The sequence below is a fragment of the Podarcis pityusensis genome, assembly GCF_964106645.2.
Source record: "Podarcis pityusensis genome assembly, chromosome: 4".
In the NCBI taxonomy this organism is placed as follows: domain Eukaryota; kingdom Metazoa; phylum Chordata; class Lepidosauria; order Squamata; family Lacertidae; genus Podarcis; species Podarcis pityusensis.
The window spans coordinates 13,237,806-13,262,227 of NC_138027.1; the positions used below are offsets into that span (position 1 = coordinate 13,237,806).

At 45.3% G+C, this 24,422-nt stretch overlaps 1 protein-coding gene across 14 annotated transcripts in view; it reads right to left on the reverse strand.

Moving 5' to 3' along the window:
• Positions 1-1,433: 1,433 nt before the first annotated feature.
• Positions 1,434-24,422, reverse strand: part of SYTL2 (synaptotagmin like 2) — a 73,608-nt gene continuing 50,619 nt past the window's right edge. For 8 of the 14 annotated variants that reach the window (XM_081001748.1, XM_081001745.1, XM_081001740.1 and 5 more), the window contains 12 exons: positions 18,317-18,418; positions 17,572-17,619; positions 16,907-16,945; positions 14,926-15,020; positions 12,701-12,820; positions 11,337-11,506; positions 10,141-10,243; positions 9,006-9,176; positions 7,025-7,103; positions 5,009-5,108; positions 3,122-3,327; positions 1,434-1,867 (listed from right to left, as the gene is read on the reverse strand). In XM_081001748.1, the coding sequence (XP_080857874.1) occupies positions 1,722-1,867; positions 3,122-3,327; positions 5,009-5,108; positions 7,025-7,103; positions 9,006-9,176; positions 10,141-10,243; positions 11,337-11,506; positions 12,701-12,820; positions 14,926-15,020; positions 16,907-16,945; positions 17,572-17,619; positions 18,317-18,418 (1,379 nt within the window). In that variant the 3' untranslated portion in view covers positions 1,434-1,721. Of the gene's footprint in view, positions 1,868-3,121; positions 3,328-5,008; positions 5,109-7,024; positions 7,104-9,005; positions 9,177-10,140; positions 10,244-11,336; positions 11,507-12,700; positions 12,821-14,925; positions 15,021-16,906; positions 16,946-17,571; positions 17,620-18,316; positions 18,419-20,331; positions 24,401-24,422 lie in introns of those variants that run through there. The other 6 variants (XM_081001735.1, XM_081001741.1, XM_081001743.1 and 3 more) reach the window with 6 other exon arrangements.

The following is a 24,422-nucleotide window of genomic DNA, read 5'->3' on the forward strand; positions in this document are numbered from 1 at the left end:
GAAAGTAAGTTCAGGTACGCTCAGGTGTTTAGCGAACCTCTATCAGGCTGAACCAGATATATCTAAGCATAACTGAAAGTGCAAGGGGGGGATTTGTATTTGACTTTTTTTTCAGAACAGAACGCAACTGGAAAGCGAATGCACCACCAAAAAAAAAAAGCACAAAGAGCGAATGCAGCACGCTTTGTCTCTCTCGCAATTTCAACATTTGCTCATCTGAGCATATACATAGTTTCTAACAGACTTTTTGAGTTTAGAAAGCGTGAACAAATAAAGTTCCAAATCTTGCAACATTCAATTACAATGCATAAAAGTGTTTGCTCCTGTTTTAAGTATCGCTTCCTGCTTTGCCCAAATGGTGGCACTAGAGAACATTTTAAAAGCCCTGACGCATTGAAAAAGCCAGCAGCACATTTTGCAATGGAGGTGTTTGTTTGTTTGTTTGTTTGTAGTCTCACTTTAGCTTCACCAATAGTAAAAGCTAGTAAAAAGGTAAGAGTGATGATGAGCCATGTTTGACGATGTGAACAGGGTCTTGCTTACAGAAAAGGGTGAGGGGGAAGAGGAGAATCTGCAGTTTCAAGGTCGTTAGTAAGTTGAACAACCTGTAAAAGTCTTCCATCTTTGCAGATACCCTATTTTGAGTTCTCCAGTTCTAATGACTTGTGCAACATGGAAATAACAGAAGCTGGAACTACACTTTTATAGCAGAGGTAGGGCTGCCCCACCCCACCTCTCAGCCCTAAGCTTTTTCCTGTCATGTTTAGGAATGCTCAATGTTTGATAACATTCAGCTGTGAAGTTGCCCCAATCCTCACTAGCAGAGGCTAATAGATCAGGCATGGCCAAACTTGGGTCTCCAGCTGTTTTTTGGGACTACAACTCCCATCATCCCTAGCTAACAGGACCAGTGGTCAGGGATGATGGGAATTGTAGTCCCAAAACAGCTGGAGGGCCACGTTTGGCCACCACTGGTGTAGATGCTTCTTTCTGTCATGTCACACACTGAGTAATCATTAGGCCTTAGAGGAGGGAGGGAAGCAAGACACAGGGGTGGCTGTTCTTCAGTGAAACACTGATGCAATGTCTAGTTCCAGCCTAATACACAAGAGATTGAATCCCACACCAATGCTTACCATTAACATCCACGTTTTCAACCGCTAATTACAGATTTTCCCAATTCGAACAATAAAAGGCCGTTTTTGAAAGGAAGATGGGATACATGCATCAATTAGATTCAGCTTTACGCACTATCACAGCTACAAAATAGCACCACGTTGGCAGGTGCATTCACACGTTCACTTTGGGGAATGTGGGCCAGTGGAAGACAGTAAATGCATGCTGAAATTTAGCTCATTTAGTGAAATCGGCAACTTTCCCCCTCCCCCCCATATGCTATTCAAGGTGGCCACAGAAGGCAACAGTACACAGTATTTTAAATATATATATTTTACAGTTTTAATTCATCTTTAAGAAAGTTTAATTTTTAATAACAGTACCTGAGGGCAGGAAGGAGTTGACATGCATTATCAAAGCAGCATTTAGTAAAATAGTTTAAAATTGTATTGCAGGCACATATGCCCTCTGATGAAATTACAAATGAATATATCAGCCAATGTGCAGCCCCCCACCCCAAGTTCCTCTCTATTTTTGCCTGGCTCTTCTTTCCACCCAAATGCCAGCAAGCCATACAAACAGGAAGCGTCCAAAAGGTGCATCATCTATTTCGGCGTTTTTGCCATCATCAGCATCCTGAGTGGCAGTGTATCTTCAACCCAGGTGTTTGGAGAATCAATCATTCGTTCCCATAAGTTGCTTTCATCTGTTGTAGAGTCCATCCAGTCTACTGGAGTACCGTAGCTTTTACCTAAAGAAGTGGGTTTTTTAAAAAAACATATTGAATTAGCATTGCCTTTTATCTGTCATGTACACAACAGTAACTGCAAAGTGCTATAAGCTATCTCCCTTAAGCAGTACGCACTGGGTTACAACCAGGAGAAACCTTGGACTAATGTATACTGGTGAGTTATAATGTTATAAAGGTAAAGGGATCCCTGACCATTAGGTCCAGTCGTGGCCGACTCTGGGGTTGCGGTGCTCATCTCGCTTTATTGGCCAAGGGAGCTGGCGTACAGCTTCCAGGTCATGTGGCCAGAATGACTAAGCCGCTTCTGGCGAACCAGAGCAGCGCATGGAAACACCATTTACCTTTCCGCCGGAGCAGTACTTATTTATCTACTTGCACTTCGACGTGCTTTTGAACTGCTAGGTGGGCAGGAGCAGGGACTGAGCAACGAGAGCTCACCCTGTCGCAGGGATTCGAACCACCAACCTTCTGATCGGCAAGTCCTAGGCTCTGTGGTTTAACCCACAGCACCACCCGCATCCCTTATAATATTATAAATGTGTTATAAAAATGTGACACCAGGGGGCTATGTACAGAGGTCAATGGAAAATTGCATTGAGAGCTACATAATGTTTTGGTTTGGTTTTTTTTAAAAAGATAAGTGCAGATCCAGCACTTGTTGCACAATCAGAAATCCTTACATGGGGCTCATGAAGTGAATCCTGTCCAATATTTCAAGAGCACTTTGTTTCAAAGCCATTGGGTCATAGAATCATAGACATAGCTGTCAACGTTTCCCTTTTTTTAAGGGAAATTCCCTTATTCCGAATAGGATTCCTCGCAAGAAAAGGGAAACGTTGACAGCTATGATCATAGAATTGTAGAGTTGGAAGGGACCCCAAGGGTCATCTAGTCCAATCCCCTTCAATGCAGGGGTCTCAGCTAAAGCATCTATGGCAGATAGCCATCCAACCTCTGGAGAGTCCACAACCTCCCAAGTGAGACCGTTCTACTGTCGAAGAGCTCTTACTATCAGAGCTGTTCCTGTGTTTAGCCGGAATCTCCTTTCTTGTAACTTGAAGCCACTGGTTAGAGTCCTACCCTCCAGAGCAGGAGAAAACAAGCTTGTTCCCTCTACCATGTGACAGCCCTTGAAATATTTGAAGATGACTATTGTATCTCTGTAGTCCCCCCCCCCAAAAAAAATAATTTTGAAATTTCACCCACTTACTATCACTAGGGTGGTGGGGAGAACTTCCACTTATCTGAAATTACCTGTTCCAAGTCCTATCCTGAGGCCTCCAAGGAAGTGATTGGCTAGTTTGTTGTGATCCCAGACAGTGAGCTCCACACAGGCTTCTTTCAAATCTTGAGGTCTGAAGCCATCGTAGACCATTGTATGATTGAACACCGGGTTTGTTGTCTTCGCTACAGCTCTTGTTTTCTGACGGCTTTTCCTGCTTGTGTCTGGAAGGATGGTACTTTGGATAAAAGTGGGAAGAGGGAGAAAAATGACCATGAGAATAAACTTAGACACTTGAGACTTGGTTCGTACCACACAAGAAGCTGTTGTTGTCCCAGTAATCTGGGGTGGGTGGATGACTTTTGGTGGAAGTAAAGAGAGAAACTAGTTCTGCAACCAAGAAAGAAGGGATTCGATAAAACAGAGAGGGAACGCTGATAGAGGTGACCCAGCCATCTTGTGGAACAACTACCGTATTGGCCCGAATATAAGCCACACTTTCCCCCCAAATTCCGACCATGAAAAATTCAAGTGTGGCTTAAATTCACAACTTTACAAAAATTGGCTTTTACGATATTGCTGCTGAAACAGACAAATGGTAAAACGGAACAAAAAAATGTTTTATTGCCGATTTGCGAGCTTGCGGGTATTCTCTGTTACCCGTAGTATTTTCTTCTACATTTGCCATTTATGGGTGTGAGTGCCTGCAGAATGGTAGCAATTGAATAGTGATTTGTGATTTTAGCAATTGTAACTTTTCAGGTATTGTCTTTTTTTCTTTTTCCCCCTTGAATTTTAAAGGTGCGGCTTATTTGTGGGTACGGGATATATTCAGGCCAATATCGTATATAATTGTATAACTCTATCACCAGCTTTATATTATTTTTAAGTTTAGTGGGTTTGTAATCTTTTGCATTATATATTTTATCTTAACTTTTTTTTGTACTTTGGCTACTTTTGTCATGAAGCACTTTATAAATCGGCAAAAAATAAACAGGAAACCTCCTCCCCTTGCATCTCAGGCAACAAGAGGCGGTACACTGATGTTCAGTTTGCAGGTGTGCTATTGCCACATGTGCATTAAACAGAGAGAGGCATGCAGGCTCATTTTTTCAATATCTTGTTGATTCGCATCTTCACAGATTTCCCAGCTGCAGCCCATCTGGGGCTATGATGTTGTGACAGAAATTGCCACAAACATGTTGGGAGCTGATTTGGATAATAAAGAGCTTCTGGGCCATGGGCTGGACACAGAGGAATGGTGGAAGAAACCAGATGGGGAACTACCAAGGATAGAAGGCTCAGAGCCCAAGGAGTGATAGTGGGACAATAATGAGTGGTCAGAAGAAGACTGGGAGGAAGAGGTGTCAGAAGCTGAGGAGGTAACAGGGCTTAGTGAGCTGGGAGAATCTGTGGCAGAGGCAAGTCCAGAATCAGAGGCAGAAGCTGAAGCAAGAGGGTGGGAGGAAGGAGGCCAAGAGGCAGAGATGAGTCAGGCTGCTGAAGTGGGTTTCTTCCCCTCTTGCTGTGACATGCTCCCCTCCCCCTGGTTTCCCAGAACCAAGAGAGGCATGAAAAGGGCGGAGGAGAAGTTCACTTCATGCAGGCACAGTCTCAGATTGCTTGGGGAAAACTCTGGAGAGGAAGGGAATTAGGCAGCTATGGGGAGGCAAGAACCTACAGTCTCAGCAGCTGTTTCATGGGGGCAAGACCTACCAGAGATGAGTTGCTGGGCTCATTAGGCCTGACACTCCTGTGTCAATTTTGGTTTTGCTAATAAAGAGTGAATTCCAACTTGGATGGTGTGATTCACTGCTGTCTCACTCCTGGCATTCTGATAGTGCTCAGGACCTGCTCCAAGAGTCAGACACCCAACCGTGCCAAATTACACCTTCATTTGGTTGAATCCCTGTTCTTACCACTTAACAAAAGAGTTGAGTCTATTGCCCCTTAGGACTGGGAGGTCACTGCATTCCTTCACCCAAATGTGGACTTCTCCAGTGACTGGAGGTTTTTTACCTTTGAAATAGACAAAAAAAGGAGAAAGAAAACAGAGCACAACATGGTTGGTTGATCTGTTCAAAGCATCCCTCTTTGTGTTTCCTCTTGTTAACAACAAATAAGATACGCAGCAAAACTTTAAAGTCTTGCGAAGATATTGAATGCAGCATGGGTCAGGCATCTCAGGCCTCTCTGTCCTACAAGACAACACACACACACACACACACACACACACACACACACACCCCGCTCCAGACCAAACCTCTTCCCAAGGTCACCCTCACCCCAACCATCTCTGTGATTCATTTTGCAACGGCCACTGACTACGTACAATCTGTCTGACTGATTGGAACAATGGCACATCTTCATGCGTATGAGTGCTCCACTAATCACAGGCAAACGATGATTTGATTCTCTGCACCGTCTATGTGTAGGGCCTCAGGTGCCATCTTCAAAGGTCACACTCACATGATACAGTAAAGGTTCAGATGATGGTGTGCAGGATTAGCTGCCTCCAGCCTGAGGCTGACCCATTGTAAGCTAACCATTCAGTCACCGAACAGAAGGTTACTGCACCAGCTACACAGAGGGAGAACTTAGCAAGCAACACAGAATTCCAGCAACATCTAGGAGTCTCTCCATACTACTTCATAGCCAAGTAAACTTAGAGGAAGGTCAAATACAACCTTAAGGTAAAGGGACCCCTGACCATTAGGTCCAGTCGTGACCGACTCTGGGGTTGGGGCGCTCATCTCGCTTTATTGGCCGAGGGAGCCAGCGTACAGCTTCCGGGTCATGTGGCCAGCATGACTAAGCCGCTTCTGGCGAACCAGAGCAGCGCACGGAAACACCGTTTACCTTCCCGCCAGAGGGGTACCTATTTATCTACTTGCACTTTGACGTGCTTTCGAACTGCTAGGTTGGCAGGAGCAGGGACCAAGCAATGGGAGCTCACCCTGTTGCGGGGATTCGAACCACCAACCTTCTGATTGGCAAGTCCTAGGCTCTGTGGTTTAACCCACAGCGCCAACCTTAGTTTACTGTTAAAAGAGTGAGGGGCCTCAGGCTGTCTCAAACACTTCCCTCATGGGAGTGAGGCCTCCATCCCTGGTTTGCAACAAGCCGTGGTTTATGCGATTTCATTTGAATATGGAAACCAATGGTTTGCCCAAACAACCGTTTAATAATAATAATAAGATTATTTATATCCTGCCCTCCCCAGCTGAAGCCAGGCTCAGAGTGGCTAACAACAGTAAAAATAATACAGTTTACATAAAATCACAATCAATTAATTGAAATACATTCTAAAATCAATTCATTCTAAAATCAATTCAGGGTCAAATTAACGGCAACCATTGGGCTAGATTTCTATGAGGATTACAGAAGGAGGGGGTCAGACTGTGCCTTGGCCAAAGGCCTGGTGGAACAGCTCTGTCTTGCAGGCCCTGCGGAAAGATGTCAAGTCCCGCAGGGCCCTAGTCTCTTGTGACAGAGCCTTCCACCAGATCGGGGCCACGGCCGAAAAAGCCCTGGCTCTGGTTGAGGCCAACCTAACCTCCCTGTGGCCCGTTATCTCCAAGATGTTTTTATTTGAAGACCGTGAGGTCCTCCATGGGACATATTAGGAGAGGTGGTCCCATAGGTACGAGGATCCTAGGCCATATAGGGCTTTAAAGGTTGAAACTAGCACCTTAAACCTGATCCTGTATCCCACCGGGAGCCAGTGCAGCTGGTATAGCACCGGGTGAATGTGATCCCGCGGCGAGGACCCTGTAACACAACCAGAAGCCATGGTTTCATCCTGGTTGCTTTGCAATCAAGGCATAGTTTGAGCGAACCATAGTTTGCCAGGTTTGAATGACATTCCATTAAATTAGGGAGGCAAAACACCCCATGAAGCAAACTTGGATAGTGGGTAACTGAAAGATTCTTACCCCCAACAGGCTGTGGAACATATTGGAGAGCTATTTTCATGTCCCCTCTGTTCTCCAGATCAAGACCAGCTAGTGGAGTCTGACCAAACAAAAACAAGAAACCAATGACTATGTAATATAAGCAACATCTTGAAACATGTGGTCCAATTAGACCCCAAAATAGATTTACTAACGTATCTCAAAGACACAGTTCCAAAGACAGAAAGAAATCATTATGTCATGATTTAGCTGCAAGGATTTGAAAATACTGGGGTGAGAGTGGAGTAGGGAATGCCCCCATTTAAAGGAATGGCTTATTTAATTACGGGAACAGGCAACCTCCTACTCAAGATGCTTTGGGGTCTTCAAAGGGAAAAAGAAAATTACACAAGAAAGGGCAATGTTTATGGAACTCTGGAACAGTAAGACAGAGAGGGATTCATTTTTGTAAATTTTGTGAGAAGATATGAATATGAGTTTTCTCAAACTGAATAAATAAATGGGACATTAAAAACACAGCTCCTATTAACTATGGGTGGTATTCAATGCTAGTCATACTCGAGAGTAGCCCCACTGAAGTTAATGAATAACTCATTAATTTCAATGGGTGGCATTCAAGTAAGTTTTACTGAGAGTAGACACACTGAAATTACTGAACTGACTAACTTAGATCCACTAACCTCAGTGGATATATTCTTCAGTATGACTAGCATTGAATAAAACCCTTAGACTATGTCGGTTCATTTCTTTTTCTTCTTTTTGGTTAAATTATTAATTACTGCTATTTAATTTCTAACTCGTTCTAAGAACATGATGGTGCTAATGTTAATTGCCCAGTTTTTGGTTTTTTTAATTGCCATTATTGATACTCAGTTGCTTTCCACATTGCTATTACGCATTTTGAATACTGTATTGATATACAAAGGTAAAAGGTAAAGGACCCCTGGATGGTTAAGTCCAGTCAAAGGCGACCATGGGGTGTGGCGCTCATCTCGCTTCAAGCTGAGGGAGCTGGCGTTTGTCCCCAGACAGCTTTCCGGGTCATTTGGCCAGCATGAGTAAACCAATTCTGGCACAACGGGACACTGTGACGAGTGCCAGAGCACATGGAAAGGCTGTTTATTTTCCCGCCGCAGTGGTACCTATTTATCTACTTGCACTATTTATCTACCTGCTTTTGAACTGCTAGATTGGCAGAAGCTGGGACAGAACAACAGGAGCTTACCCTGTCGTGGGGATTCGAACCACCAACCTTCTGATCTGCAAGCCCAAGAGGCTCAGTGGTTTAGACCACAGCGCCACCCACTCCCTCTGTATTGACATATATTTCCTAATAAACTATCTTTAAAAAAATCAACCCACTGTCTACGAAACCTAATATTGTAGCATCTCTTATTTGTGTGTTTTCACAAATACTGTGTGCGAAATGGGTGCAAACTGAGCTTATCAGCTGATAAAAGAAACATTTAATTAGCCACCTACTGGGGGCCATGCAAACTGCAACATGACAACAACCTTAGGAAAATATGTATTGGGAAAGATTTACATCTGCTTCCAGGTTAAATCTCAGAAATATTTTTAATCAGCTACACCGGGGGTAGCCAACGTGGTGCCCTGCAGATGTTGTTGGGACTACAAACCCCATCATCCCTTATTGCTGGCCATGTTGGTTTGGTTGGGGCTGATGGGAGCCAGAGTCCTACTGCATCTGAAGGGCACCACATTGCCTACCTGTGGATTACATGTTGCAGCACTGGTGAAAATTATAAAGAAGCCAAAGTAGAAATTCATCACACTGGGCAAGGTTATTAATTTCAGTGATAATTGTTGGTATGAAAACAATACTTCCTATGAATATAAATGATAGTACAGGAATTATAAACTGTTAGCCGTATGATTCAGAATTTTGGCTGTTGCTATTTACTCATTTATTAAATCATTGAGGGGTAGAAGAGAGTTTGGCTCAACGACGCTCATTACGGACCAAAAACCATTAACTCACTCTTGGCTTAAGCGGGTACCAAATCATCTGCTTGTTCTGCCTGTCATCCCAGTCCCATTCTCCCAAGTCCAGCTCCACTTCACCCAGGAAACTGTTACGTCCAAACGTGTCATTGTGCCACACGGAGACATTCAACCTCTGGGACGCCAGGAGAGCCCTGTCAACTTTATACTGCAAAGGAGACAAAACAGACACTTTAAGTATGCATTTATCTACAGAATTAGAATTGTGCGTTAGAACTGTGAGCTGCAGATGAAGCATGCTATTCCAATGGAGAGGTGGGGGTAGATTGGATTTACCGTATTTTTCGCTCTATAGGACTCACCCAACCATAGGATGCACCTTGTTTTAGAGGGGGAGAACAAGAAAAAAAAAATTCTCCCCCTCTCTGCTCAGCGCCCCTTCAGCAAAGCGGCAGGAGAAACGGAGCCCCTTCCATTTCTCCTCCTGCTTGGCGGAAGGGGCGCTGCACAGCTCTCCCTCTCTGCTGAAGCCAGGAAAGTCTTGCTCTCCCGGCTTTAGCGCAAGGAACCCGAAGCCTCCGGAGTGCAGCAGGAACTCGCGCTGCGCTCCGAAGGCTTCAGGCGGCTATCCCTGAAGCCTGGAGAGCGAGAGGGGTCGGTGCGCACCAACCCTTCTCGCTCTCCAGGCTTCAGCGAAAGCAACGCGAAGCCTCCGGAGTGCGGAGGGAGCGCTCCCTCTGCGCTTCAGAGGCTTCGCGTTGCTATCACTGGAGCCAAGGAGCCTGCATTTGCTCCATAGGACGGACACACATTTCCCCTTAATTTTTGGAGGGGAAAAAGTGTATCCTATAGAGCAAAAAATACGGTATTTTGCCAACATCTACCTTTACTGGAACAACAGAGTGCCAACAGGGCCAACCTGGCACTCACTCCTGCCAGTGTGTTTGCACCATGCCCACCTCCCCATTATCCTCAGTGACTCGGCTGTAAGGAGGTCAGATAAGCCCCACTGCCCCACTGTGCTGTCCTCTACTGGTTAAACCAAGCTATCATTCAGAAAATGAATTAGTTTACTAAAACTAGGCTCGCACATTCAAACAAACCAAGCTTAGGCTAAACAAACCATGACTATGTGCTGCATTCATTCTGGTACTATAAATTATACAAGTTACCCTTAATATCTCATTGAAGACAGGGTTCAATGTTTTCTTCTTCACCGACGTTTTTCTTTTGCCCAGTTTGTACTTCTCTGGTAGCAAGTAACTCTTCACATACCTAAGGAGATTTAACCACCAGTCTGGTTAACGTAACATTTGAATCTGGAAGAAGGCTTTCAGGGAAACCCAAGAGCAAAACGAGCATCTTTTGTCTGTAGCTCTCCAAGCCTTAAAACTGAACAGGCCAATCTTACACTGGGAATTTCAAAAGGGTATCTATAATTACGAAGCACTCAAGTTTGCTCCCAGGTCTGAAACGTCAGAAACGGGATATCTGCTTGCGCAGGAAATAATTTTTAAATTATTATTAAAAACTGTTCTGTGCAAGATCATTTCAGTCTTGCTTGGTTTCACCTATTTATTTATATCATGCTTTACCTTCAAGCAGCTCAAGGTGGCAAACACACTTCTCCTTAGGAAGAAGATGGTCAAATGATTTCAACACTGCTGGCTTCCACTAAATTTGTCAGCTTTCAAATGCTGGAGAGTGGGACTCTCCCCCACCCCTGTCTGATTGGTTTTAGAGAGTACAATACCCTGTAAATATGCTACTGAATGCTACAATCAAGTAAGAGGAAACAAAAGATCTGAAAATAACTTTACTGGCAAAATGGGCCAATTCTACTGCCCTTTGGAATGAAAAATTTGGAGATCTCTGAAGAAGTGTGCATGCACGCAAAAATTCATACCAATAACAAACTTAGTTGGTCTCTAAGGTGCTACTGGAAGGAATTTTTAAATTTTGTTTAGACCACATTTGTAACTTTTGCTGGTTTAAAGTAATCTGTTTCAAAGATGCATCTTGGCAATTTTGTATTATATACGTTAAGTTTTGCATAATTGTGCTTTGATAAAGGTAAAGGGACCCCTGACCATTAGGTCCAGTTGTGACCGACTCTAGGGTTGCGGCGCTCATCTCGCTTTATTGGCCGAGGGAGCCGGCGTACAGCTTCCGGGTCATGTGGCCAGCATGACTAAGCCGCTTCTGGCGAACCAGAGCAGCACATGGAAATGCAGTTTACCTTCCCGCCAGAGTGGTACCTATTTATTTACTTGCACTTTGACATGCTTTCGAACTGCTAGGTTTGAATACACACACACACACACACACACACACACACACACACACAGCACCCTCCACCTACACTTACGGATCTGAACGCTGCTTCTTAACATCTGCAATTGCCAAGTCCTTGCCCTGGGCGACGAAAATATGAAGTTCCTTCAGCTGCTCCACGTAATCAATAGCAAACTGAAGGTTTCCTTTCACATCCACGTTCCCAAAGTCTCCGCTGTAGATGCTCATCACGCTGGTGCTGACCTGTAGAAGTCACCGAGCAGAGAACAAGCCCTTAAAAAAAGAAATCCTTATCCCTTCCTGCAGACTCTTTTAAGGTGGGAAATAAATCTAAGTTCATGGCTGAACTTCATCTACGCATAGCTGAAGGCAGCAAAGAACAATTCAGAGTCCCTCTGCAGATGTCATCCCAGGGAGAGAGAACAGCTTATATTCAAATAATGCATGCTCATTTTCAAACCAGATGGGAAATCATCAAACACTACACATGCAAAGAGTGATTTTGTTGGATGGAACCCAGAAAAAAATATACATATTGCTCTCTGCTCTCAGATATGCTAGCAGTTTTCCTCCATCTGCCTTCCTGCCTGTACTCACAAACCACTTAGAAATTTGTGCTCAGACCTGATAAATTATAAAGTGATTGGCAGCCTGGTTATCCACTATTATGTTATAGCACTTTTGGCATAACAATTGCTTTACAACCCTCATATTGCTTTTTCGCAAATGATGTTATGCTAGAGGTCACTGTTATTCCCATTTTACAGATTTATTTATTAAAAAACTAAGAATTGCAAGAGGAGCTCACTTGAGTCTGCCCAGCAAATTCAGGGCTGAGATAGGACTTTGGTCTACTTTGAACTCTCATGGACTATAGGAAGCCAGAACAGGATCAGAATTCTCTATCAGCATATAGAATTTCACAAGGTTCATATAATGACTCCTGTTTTCTCCAGGAACAATAGGAATGTGCCTACCTATGGTTTGTCTATTCAGACATCCTGCCAGCCAAAAACCATCGTTTCCAATTCTGGTTTGGTGGTTAATCACTAAACATGATCTCCCAGTTCCAACCTAACACCAAACCATGGATTCCTTAGCCATGGTTTGGCTGCATAACTATTAAGGCACCAGGGTTGGCTACAGCTCCCTGCTAAGAATATCTTCAATGGCAAACTCAGGCTTATCATTTCACTGAAATAAATGCTTAGGAGCAGAAGGGCCCCAAAAGGTTATGCTGAACAGAAAATGGGAAATGAGAAGTTAATTCAGATAGCGGAAAGAATCTGAATGTTACAACTAGTTAACAGTCAACTGCAATAGCATCAAGCATCACACATCACAATATTAAACAGAGGCTCTGCTGCTACTGCAGAGTTAAAGAAAACAAAGTATTAGCAAAAGCAGTGTTATTAACTAAAGCTTTCGTCTACATACAGAAGACAAGGACGCCAAGCCAGAAGAGCCACTAAGATTGGTTAGCGAACTGGGGCTCTTCTTGATTCTGCCAAGTGGGTAACTGCTGTCTGAAGCTGTATCTGTTTCTCTGTCATCGCTCTACAAGATATTACACAAAGAGAAAAAAAAGAAGTCTGTGCAGGTGTTCAAAAAGTGGTGAAATATATTGCCATGCGGCACACAATTTTAACAAAGTAGGTCTGCCAAAGTAGGCTTGCCATTCTGCGATGCAAAACTGTAGGGGACAACCATTAATGAATAGGCATGCAGGAACTTCGCTGTCTCAGATACATAAATCACAGAGAAATTAAGAAAGAGACAAATTTGTGTTCAGTATATTGGCTGCCATCACTGTTCCTGGACCAGTAAGACACCAAGTCCAAACTCCTATCTCAAAGACAATACACTAATAATAATAATAATAATAATAATAATAATAATAATAAATTTTATTTATATCCCGCCCTCCCCAGCCAAAGCCAGGCTCAGGGTGACTAAAAACAATAAAATAATACAACGTTCTAAAATCATTTCATTATAAAATTAATTCAAATCAAATTGATGACAACCATTGGGCTAGAGTTCTGTGAAGATTGCCAAAGGAGGGAGTCAGGCTGTGCCCTGGCCAAAGGCCTGGTGGAACAGCTCTGTCTTGCAGGCCCTGCGGAAAGATGTCAAGTCCCGCAGGGCCCTAGTCTCTTGTGACAGAGCGTTCCACCAGATCGGAGCCACAGCCGAAAAAGCCCTGGCTCTAGTTGAGGCCAGCCTAACCTCTCTGTGGCCTGGGACCTTCAAGATGTTTTTGTATGAAGACCGTAAGTTCCTCTGTGGGACATACCAGGAGAGGCGGTCCAGTAGGTACGAGGGTCCAGGGCCGTATAGGGCTTTAAAGGTTAAAACCAGCACCTTAAACCTGATCCTGTACTCCACCGGGAGCCAGTGCAGCTGGTATAGCACCGGATAAATGTGATCTCGCAGCGAGGACCCCATAAGGAGTCTCACCACGGCATTCTGCACCCGCTGGAGTTTCTGGGTCAGTCTCAAGGGCAGCCCCAAGTAGAGCGAGTTACAATAATCCAGTCTGGAGGTGACCGCCGCATGGATCACAGTGGTTAGGTCAGGGCGAGAGAGGTAAGGAGCCAACTGCTTAGCTTGGCAGAGATGAAAAAATGCCGCCTTTGTTACAGCTGCAATCTGCGCCTCCATGGAAAGGGAGGTGTCGAAGATTACACCCAAACTCTTAACGGATGGTGCTGGCATTAATTGCGCCCCCGCAAGAGATGGGAGTTGCCCCCCCCCATCCCATATCGTCCCAACCCAGCCAAAGGACCTCTGTCTTCGAAGGATTTAACTTCAACAGGCTCCCACGTAACCATCCAGCCACAGCTTCCAAACATCTGGTCAGTGTGTCTGGGGCCGAGTCAGGATGGCCATCTATCAACAGATAGAGTTGGGTGTCATCAGCATACTGATGGCAGCCCAGCCCAAAACTCCGGACAAGCTGGGCGAGGGGGCGCATGAAGATGTTGAAAAGCACTACTCATTGTGGATGCCCTGCTTAGCTTTACAGTTTAGCCTTTATGATTCAGATCAGGGCAAGCAGAAGTACCATTCTTGGACTCCATTTCCCATCAGCAGAAAGAGCCGTAGCCTCTGCTTTGATTGCCAAAGGTCCCTGGGTTCAATCCAGGTGAGGCTGGAGAAGAGAGCCACTGCCAGCCAGTGTAGACCAGGGGGTAACCAATGTGGTGTCCTCCAGATATTTGCTGGACTACAACTCCCATCATCCCTGGCCATTGGTCATGTTGGCTGGGGCTGATGGGAACTGTAGTCCAAGAAGATCTGGAAGGTGATGCATTGGCTATTCCTGAGCTAGATGGATCAACAGACTGATTCAGTATAAGGCACCTTCCTAGCTTCCCAGCCATTGCGACAATTTGTCAGGCATGATGGGAGTTCCAGCTGACAACATCTGGAGGGGTGCTGCGTTGCTTGATTCAGGACATTGCTTGATACACTGCCAGAAATCCCCAAGACTCGCTCCTCCACCCTGACCTCTCAAGAACAAGCTAAGCAACAGTGTCAGAAGACTCAAGTCTCTGCAGTATTCCTCCTGAGCCAGTCAACACTCCCTGAAAGTAGGCAGTCAAGATTCTGCATGTCTCAAACGAGCAAAAGACAAGCAAGCAAACAAAAACCCTTACCTCCTCCTGCGTAAATGTTGGGACTGATTTGCTCATCCTTTTGATTTTCTCCGGATGTGAGAACTGGCTATCAGGGAAAGAAGGTGCTGTGGAAACTGGAAAAAAGCAGCAGTTCTTGTTTAGAAAGCTAATTAGATTCTAATACCACGGGGGACGGGGACGAGTCATATATTGCTTTTGGAGGGGGGGAAATTAAGAAGACATGCATGAGAAATGCACTTACTAGGAGTTGCAACACATATCACAAGGAAGCTGCAACGAAGGACACGGACGAGAGCTGGGCATGCCCTTCCAACATCTCCAGCCATCCTATACAGGGCACAATGGCCTCCAGATGTTGATTGACTACAACTCCCATTGGCCATGCTGGCTGGGATTGAATGGTGTATGCACTCTGCAACATCTGCAGGTTTTGCACATTATTTTTCCTGATGTGGGTATATTTTAAAAAGCCTCCCACACGATACCCGAAGACACTAAATGAAGGTGCAAGTATCTCCTGTTACTTCATGATGTCTGAAGCGACTCTTTCTCTAGCCAGGAACTGATATGACTCTATGGTAGAGCAGGGTTTCCCCTGCTTAACATATTAACTCCCCACCACCACCACCACCTAATTATTGATTTGATTCCTCTTGCATGTTGTCCACTACGTGGCACTGGCTCCCCAGATATTTGACTTCAGATAGTATTTCAAATGTCAGTACAGTGGTGCCCCGCAAGACGAATGCCTCGCAAGACGGAAAACCCGCTAGACGAAAGGGTTTTCCGTTTTGGAGGTGCTTTGCAAAACGAATTTCCTATGGGCTTGCTTTGCAAGACGAAAATGTCTTGCGAGTTCCTGCGGGGTTTTTTTCCTCCCCCCCCCCTTTTTCCCAAGCCGCTAAGCCGCTTATCAGCTGATCCGCTAAGCCGCTTAACAGCTGATCGCTAAGCCACTTATCAGCTGATCCGCTAAGCCGCTTAACAGCTGATCCGTTAAGCCACTAAGCCGCTTATCAGCTGATCCGCTAAGCCGCTTAACAGCTGATCCGTTAAGCCACTAAGCCGCTTATCAGCTGATCCGCTAAGCCCGCTAAGCTGCTAATAGCGCTAATCCGCTAAACCGCTAATGGGCTTGCTTCGCAAGACGAAAAAACCACAAGACGAAGAGACTCGCGGAACGGATTCTTTTCGTCTTGCGAGGCACCACTGTACTTGGAAATCTACAGTCGTGGGTTCTCAGTATCGTTGTTGGCATCTGTCTGTCTGAAGAGGAAATGGAATGTGCCTCTGGGGGTGAAGCTAAACAGCTGTGTTAGCAGCACCAAAGTGACCTCCCTTGGGCGCAATCCTGGGCAGTGTGTATGGAGGTTCTGGATTGCCCAGACGACAAGACCCTTACTGATGTGGTCCAAAAGAAAGCAGAGCAAGATGTTTGGCACCAGCTTGGCTGCAGGAGTTGCTGGAAGGAGGCATACAAAGGGCCATCCAACCATTCTTGATAGAGGGCTGAATTAAATGCACAAATTTTGCCTGCACCTAGCAAGATGTATGGGACTGTCCTTCTGCCCCCTGGTCCTATAGCTATGGATGGAGCATTGTGCTATTCAGGAATATAAAGAGCCTTTTTCATGATGCTGCCAGTTCTTCTTTACTGGGCCTTCCCTTTCCCATCCAGTATCACTATCAAGCTTTGATGCTGCAAGAATCCCAGGAGGTGGTTCTAAAAGGCTCAATGTTCAGGGATCTTCCCATTCCACAGCAAGTCCGTGAATTACAACTTGGTTACAAACAGCAAATGGAACACACACACACCCAACGCTAAATATGCACGACCTGCTGCAGAAGTAGCTTTACAAGATACAAGCCATTAGTAAAACAACAACAAGAACAAGAACAAACTCCAAATTATTAGTCAGCCAATATTAGCAGCAACAAAAGAGTGTGAAGCCACAAAAGGTTTTAGCTACTGTGTGCAGGAAGGGACATTATTACTCACTTCCTGGAGCGTTCTCATCAGGCTGATCTGCTTTTTGATCTGGTCAAAATTGCAACGTTAAATACTGTCACACTCCGATGCCGCTATTGGCTGTGCTATAATCACAGGTGAACTGGACACTTTGCATGCGACGTCTCAGCTATTTCCCCCCCCCCCCCCCAATCATTGCTTCAGAATTCTATGCCTACTGCATTGCAGAATGCAGAAACTGCCTTCTTGACTGTTGGAGCCACAATTGGTCTTGTCCACTCAATCCGCCAGAGCCTGTCTTCGCAAGCAGGGGAAGTCCCTAACTCACCATGGGTTTGAGACCCATTGGCTGGCCTCACCTGTTTCAGCTGGCCAGTCAAAGCCATTTCCTGGGGTGTGGCCGCTGTCGCATGCTGACAGCATCTAGGAGCCACAGATGAGAGCTGAGTGCAGGCTGGGGACCCAAGGTGGACAAACTGCCCCAGAAGGAGAACATCATGTCCCCCAACAGAGGCAAAACCCCTCCCATACACCCCAACAGCACTATAGACACACAGATGAACATTACGCAGGAGTCTAAATCATGCAATACTCTTATCTAAAAACCTGGCAGGCAGAAAAGTCTTTTGCTGCTAAGAACGAAGAAACACTACTGAAGCAGGTTACGTTCATGCAGGCACAAATAAAATAGTTACCATCTTCCGCACTAAGCATTAAATCTTCCTTTGGGAGGTTTCCTTTATCTGCACAAGAGGGGGGGAAACGTTGACATAGTTAGACATTCCTGCTGTTTAGGGAGGTCGCTGTGGGCTCTCAACATAGGCCTCTAGAGGTGGAAAAGAAAGATGCTAACTCGGGAGCAAACGCACAGAAGAAGCCTTTTTCTTATGAAATATTATAGGGTAAAGAAATGCACCTTAAAAAATGAGGCAGCCATGCCATCCTGTCTAGCACAGACTACATGGCAGTTACTTTGTGGGCACCTAGGAGCCCCAAAAGTTGCGTCTGAGGCCTTGCAGGGTTTCTCCCGAAGTTGTGTTGGAGGCCCCATGAGGCCTCGGATGCCACTTCCAAGGCCCTGAAAGGTCTTCAGCATGACTTCCGGGGCCTTGTGAAGCACCGGAAGTCACGTCACAGGCGCTTTGGTGTGGGTGCTGTGCAGGCTCTTGTGGGTGCCTGGAAGCCCAGGGTCCCTTATAGTTAGTGCCAGTGCTTGCACAATCTACGTTATGCTGGTGCGGCACATTTCCCCAGAGGAACACCATTAAGTGACTTTAACTTGGTGCTACATTGGATACAACCCTTAAAAAAAATAAAAGTAGCTTGGGATGCATAGACCTTCCAAGGGCAATTCTTAACAACGACGAGGCAGGTGGGAAAAAGAATTCTAAGAAAACCTTCAAGGAGTATGGAAGATGTCAGACAAGTTTTTTTGCTCACTTGATGTGGCTGATGGTATGTCCTCTAGACTTTTGGAAGGGATCTGCCTATTTGAACTCCTTTTCAAAGCCTCCTTTACAGGGTTTAGTTCCTCTTCCGAACCTGTTTCAAGACAAAAACACATGAACACTGCACAACGCACAGGCATGTACCTTAAACAAGCATAGCCCTTTTAAGAAAATAAATAAATAGCTTTGGTAGGTAGGAACCCACAGGTGTTTCAGCTAAGAGGCTAAGGCAACCTTGGGTCCTCAGATACAGGTGGACTACAACACCTATAATTCCTGATAGACGGCCATGATGGGAGGCAATGATGGGGGTTATAGTCCAACAATATCCAGGGAACCAAGAAGGCTGAGCTAAAGTGTGAACTGGAAAGATTAAGCCGTTATGTAGCACACATCATTTTATTTTTTTAAGTTGCTTCTGTGTGAAGCAACAAATAAATCAAATAAATAAATGCAGCCATCACACTGCCTGACAGATGTTGCTGGACTACAACTCCCATTATCCCTGACCCCTGGGCCATGCTGACTGGGGCTGCTGGAAGCTGGAATACAACATCTAGAGCAGTGTTTCCCAAACTTGGGTCCCCAGCTGGTTTTGGACTACAATCCCCATCATCCCTGACCACTGGTCTTGCTAGCTAGAGATGATGGGAGTTGTAGTCCAAAAACAGCTGTAGTCCAAGTTGAGATGATGGGAGTTGTAGTCCAAAAACAGCTGTAGTCCAAGTTTGGGAAACGCTGATTTAGAGGGTACCATGTTTGCCATTGACTAGAGAGCACAGCCCCCTTCCTGAGCCCCAACTGACTGGTAAAGGGAAGGGCAGGATTCTAAGAGGCAAATGTTAGCAAGCCTATTGTGCAGCTGCAAGGAGGACATCTATCCATTGTTCTGGGAGATAATGGGAAAATACACAAATGTGCAAAGCATTATGTATGTCCTGCTTTTAATCCAAGGTGAAGGGTTGGAAAAGACTCTGAGTCCCAAGAAGGGGGGGAATAACTACCTTAGAGAAACGATGCAAAGGCAAATTGTTAGGATGTGCCCTTGGGTTTATTGCACTAGACCAGGTGTGGAAGAACCTTTGGCTCTCTAGGTGTGACTTAACTGCAGCTCTCATCCTCCCTGGCCATTGGTCACGGTTTCTGGAGGTAGAGCTGATGAGAGCTGGAACGTGTCCAGAGGAGGGCAACCAAAATGGTCAAAGGCCTGGAAACGATGCCTTATGAGGAACGGCTAAGGGAGCTGGGCATGTTTAGCCTGGAGAAGAGGAGGTTAAGGGGTGATATGATAGCCATGTTCAAATATATAAAAGGATGTCACACAGAGGAGGGAGAAAGGTTGTTTTCTGCTGCTCCAGAGAAGTGGACACGGAGCAATGGATCCAAACTACAAGAAAGAAGATTCCACCTAAACATTAGGAAGAACTTCCTGACAGTAAGAGCTGTTCGACAGTGGAATTTGCTGCTAAGGAGTGTGGTGGAGTCTCCTTCTTTGGAGGTCTTTAAGCAGAGGCTTGACAACCATATGTCAGGAGTGCTCTGGTGGTGTTTCCTGCTTGGCAGGGGGTTGGACTCGATGGCCCTTGTGGTCTCTTCCAACTCTATGATTCTATGATTCTGTGATTCTATGAGAGCTGTAGCTCAGCAACATCTGGAAGGTCAAAGGTTCTCCAGACCTGCAAAGGGATCTGGTGCCCAAAACACACTTTTTAAACCATAGGACTCTGTTTACAGGGTGGCCGAGTGCACAGAAAAGCACTGTGCCAGCAGGATACCAGGCACCTGCCACCTCAATTTGCCAGAGGCATATTTGTGTCATGTGTCTCTGCATCTTCTAGGTACCTAGCAATACCCCCGATTGAACAAGGTACCCAATATTTGACACTGGGGGGCTAATTGTCTACTATTGATTTATTAATGTACTAAAAATATTTCCCCCTTGGGTTAATCTTCATAAAGCATACACACCACCCAGAGATAAGATCAAATAATTCAAAAACTGCTCACGAGTTGAACTTCTTTGGAAACCCACAAAAGAATTGCGGCTTTCATCTGAAAGGTTGGATTCAACGCTTCTGGCATCTTCATCCTCTTCGTTGTCATCAGTGTGACGGGTGGCAAGCAGCAGCTCAACCTGTCTTGTTTTAGGGGGGTTACCCTCTTCCGTACCCTCTTTTTCACTTCCACCATCAAGATAGGCACTGGCAGTAGCAGAATCTTCTCTCCCTTTTTCATATTCCTCCTCCCTCTTACCTGCCTTGGCAAGAGTGAAAGAATCTTCCCTTCTTCCCAGGAGCGGGGCTTCAGGTGATGCTAGGTTAAGCTGAATAGTTTTTTGGAAAACAGCATTCCTTTCAGGGGTGCCAGAAAACTTTTCTCGGTCTGCAGTTTGGTTATCTTGCTTGAAAGTCTTGCCCTTGAGCGGTATTTTAACCTCGGTTCGAAAGTCGCTCGGCACGCTCTCAACAGACGTTTGCGTTTTTACGGCTAAACCTCCCTCTGCTACCTGAAATCCTGACTCATCAGTCACTTTCTTCTCTTCTTCACTGGACAGATGCAAAGCAGCACCAGAGATTTCTCCGAAAAGCTTTCCTAAGCTGGATTTGAATACAGAACCGTCTTTTTCTAGGGCAACAGATTTTGTTACAGTTTCATTTGCTTCTTGGGGAAGAAGGCCCGCCATGCTTTCTGAGCCATGGGCACCATGGAGGTTCTCCGTCATTCTGATATCCAACCATCCCATTTCAGAAGGTTGCATCTGGGCAGTTTTTTCAAGGAGTTTCCAGAAGCCTGAATTAAATTCTCTTTGCTTCAACTTGGATGGGGCAACTTCCTTGTTTACAGTTTCATTAATCTCTTGACCATAGCCAATTCCCTGCGGGCAAACTAAATCTACAGTCTGATTAGACTCACTCTCTGTTTGTGCCCCATGAACACTGCTTGAGTCTTTCTGGCTTTTTGGAAGAACTTCAGCATCTTCCTGGAGCAGATTTTGGAAGTTGGCTCTGAGTTCAGCTTGCCTGAAATTGGAGGGAGCAGTAGCTTTTCCTATCATCTCAATTATCTCTTTATCATAAATTGAACTTGTGTTCTGACGGGGCTGTAATGAGCCATGGGCTGGCTTAGGAACTGCAATGTCTTTGAGCAAAATTTCGGAGCTCTCCTTAAGCAGTTTGCTTAGACTGTCTCTAAATGCCACATGCTCAGCCGAATTTGGTTTAACAGTTTTCACGACCGTCTCTGCCACTTCCGTAGGTTGCTCACCAACATTCCCTTGAGTTCTTATGTTTTCCTGGTTTGAAAATGACAACAGCACAGCAGCCTCTCCTGCTGGCCCACCCTGCATTGTAGTCAATAACTTGCCACTGTCTTCGTCCATATCTAAACTTTGGTCAAGTGTCCCACCATCAGTCTCTTTAGGAGGATTGGCCGTTTGGGGTGAAACAGGAATGATCTTTCTGGTCACCTGCTCAGAAGACCTCTGCTGCAGTCCCCCAGGGACACTGTCAATTTGTGCTTTCAAAATACTCTCATTTGTGGGTGTTTTTGGCAATTCCTTCAAAAGAAAGGCTAGTTTAGCATTCAAATCGTTGCCTTGCCGTTTCAATGGAACATTAGCTTCTGCCGCTGTCTCGAAAACCTCTTTCATGGGAGAGTTTGCTCTGTTCTGACTGGCGAGACGAGCGTCAGGCAGTATCAGTTTTGGCGAAGGAATCTGGAAGAATTCTTCCTGAGAAGTAGCATTTAGATCCCTTTGGCCTTCTTCCCTGCTGGGAGATTTTCCAGACACCATATCTGAATCTTCTGTTAATCCAGATGAATCTCCCAAGTGCTTTTTAAATGCAACGGGTCTATCCTTGGGTGGGACATTTTTTTGTATTTTTCCATCTGTTTCCCAGGACTCCACTCTGCTATTTTTTTCATCTGTGTCACGGCTGCGTTCCATCACCTTATTAAAAAAACGCCTCTTTTCCAATGGAGAGCGTGCTTGTTCAGAAACATCTGCCACTATATTACGACTAGGTGAGGAGCTCTCATCTGAGGTGTCCTTTAGCAGCCTCTCTAAGTTAGTGACAAAAGCAGTGGTGTCAGCTTTTGGTGGAACCAAAGTTCTGCTTATAGTCTCTGCAACCTCAGAGACTTTTCCATCTGCACTTGCAAAAACAGGCCCCTGCTGTTGATTCTGGTCACTGTAAGATGCTTGCACCTCTGTTGCTAACTCCACCTGTGGAACCCCTTTCTTGTCAGCCAGAGGATAAGCCAGCAAGGACTCCTGAAATGCTTCTTTCAACAGTTTCTGCACGCCACTGTTAAACAGACTGTGCTGTACTTTGGATGGAACATTTGTTTTTTCTATATACTCTTCCACCGGACGCACAGTCTTTCCCTCTGCAGGGGCAAATTCTACATTTCCTAATGGCACAGCATTCACTGATGGGGAGAGAGCTGTCCCTCCTGCTTGTTTTGGGACAACACGGCTTGCTTCCAATACATTTTGTTCCTTCACGTCAAATCCTTGGAGGATCGGTTTTTGCTGTTCACCTTCCAACACCGCCTGGCTAGTTCCTTCCCTGACTTCTTCCAACTCTTTCAGATACCTTCCTGTACTACTTTGCCTGCCTCTTGGAACAGTCGCCTTCACCTTGGTTTCATCCATTTCGCTCTGCGGCTTAGTACCCCCATCCCAAAAGTTTCTCAGGCTTTTGAACTGCGAAGGATTGAGCATCTGAGCCTTTGCCTCTTCATCTGCTTTTTCCTTTAAAGCGTGAATCTTAAAGTGTGGCTTCTGGTGCAGAGCAGATGAAGCTCTCTCTGTTTCCAAACCGTCAGCTCGTAAAACTCCATCCTCTTTAGAGAGAACCATGTTGGGTCTTGGGTGCGAATTATTTGCATCCAGCAACTCTGTAAATGCATTATTCCTCTGGTCACTTGGGGGTATTTTGCCAGATTCATCAACAATACAGCCCCCTTTGGATTTATCCATTACATTTGGTCGAACTTTCCCTGAAGGCAACTTAATGCCATTATCATCAGGTCCCGAGTCATCCGCACCAATTTCAACTTTTCTGAAGGTTACTAAATTATATGTGCCTTGTTCGTTATCAGATTCTCCAGTAACATATCCTGAGGATCCACCCACTGGTTTTATTCTGCTGCGTTGCTCTTTATAGATTGGTATCCGGTTACTCCCAGGAGTGCTTTCACTTAATAGGCCTTCCTTATTTGCAGGCTTTGGGTTCATCGCCTCTCTTTCCCAGAAAGCCCTGATATTCTTGACTTTTCTTGGAACCTCTGATTCTTTGGATTCATCTTGAGGTAAGGTAAGGAGATTCCCTCTACTGGGGTGTTGCATGGTTTTCTCATCTAGATGCCCAGATTCTTTCCCTTTAGGTTCATTAAACAGCTCTTCAGATCGATGCTCAGAGCCTGCTCCTTCCGAAAAAGCTTTAACCCCTTCCTCCCTATCAGGCATAACATCTCCCCTTTCTGTTACTTTTCCAAAAGAAGAGCCAACACTTTTTAAACCCGGTTTTCCCTTTGCATCTTCCAACATCTTCGGTTCTTTGCACAAAGCACTGTTGTCCTCCGTTTCAACCTTGCCTCCCGCAGCCCTTTCATCTCTCTCGTTTGCAGGCTGGCCAATGGCCTGAAAACGTGTTCTCTCATTTAAATGAATGTCCTGCCCTTGGGAGTGAGAGGAAGCAACCTCCCCTGTTTTGCTTTGATCTTCTAGTAACAGGCTGCCTGGACTTCCATCCTTTGTAAACGGCGACCCACCCGGAACGTTTACCATTTCGTGGAATCGATAGTCCTTGCTGGTTGGCTCTTCTCTTTCACGTACAGAAGAATGCAGATTTAACATATCTGAACTGCAGCCTTTATCTTTTGCAGTTGCAACAGATTCTCTTGCCTGGGGTATATCCATTTCCTCTGCAAGTCCTGCGTCTTGCAGAAGCGTCTCTTTTTCATCATCACTGGAACTTCTTTTAAACCAGTCGAGCACCTTAGATATGGACTCATCAGCTGCCTTCAAGATCTCAGCAGTGTATTTGTCAGATTTGGAAACAGTTTTAGCACTCGGAGCCTCAACCAGAGCT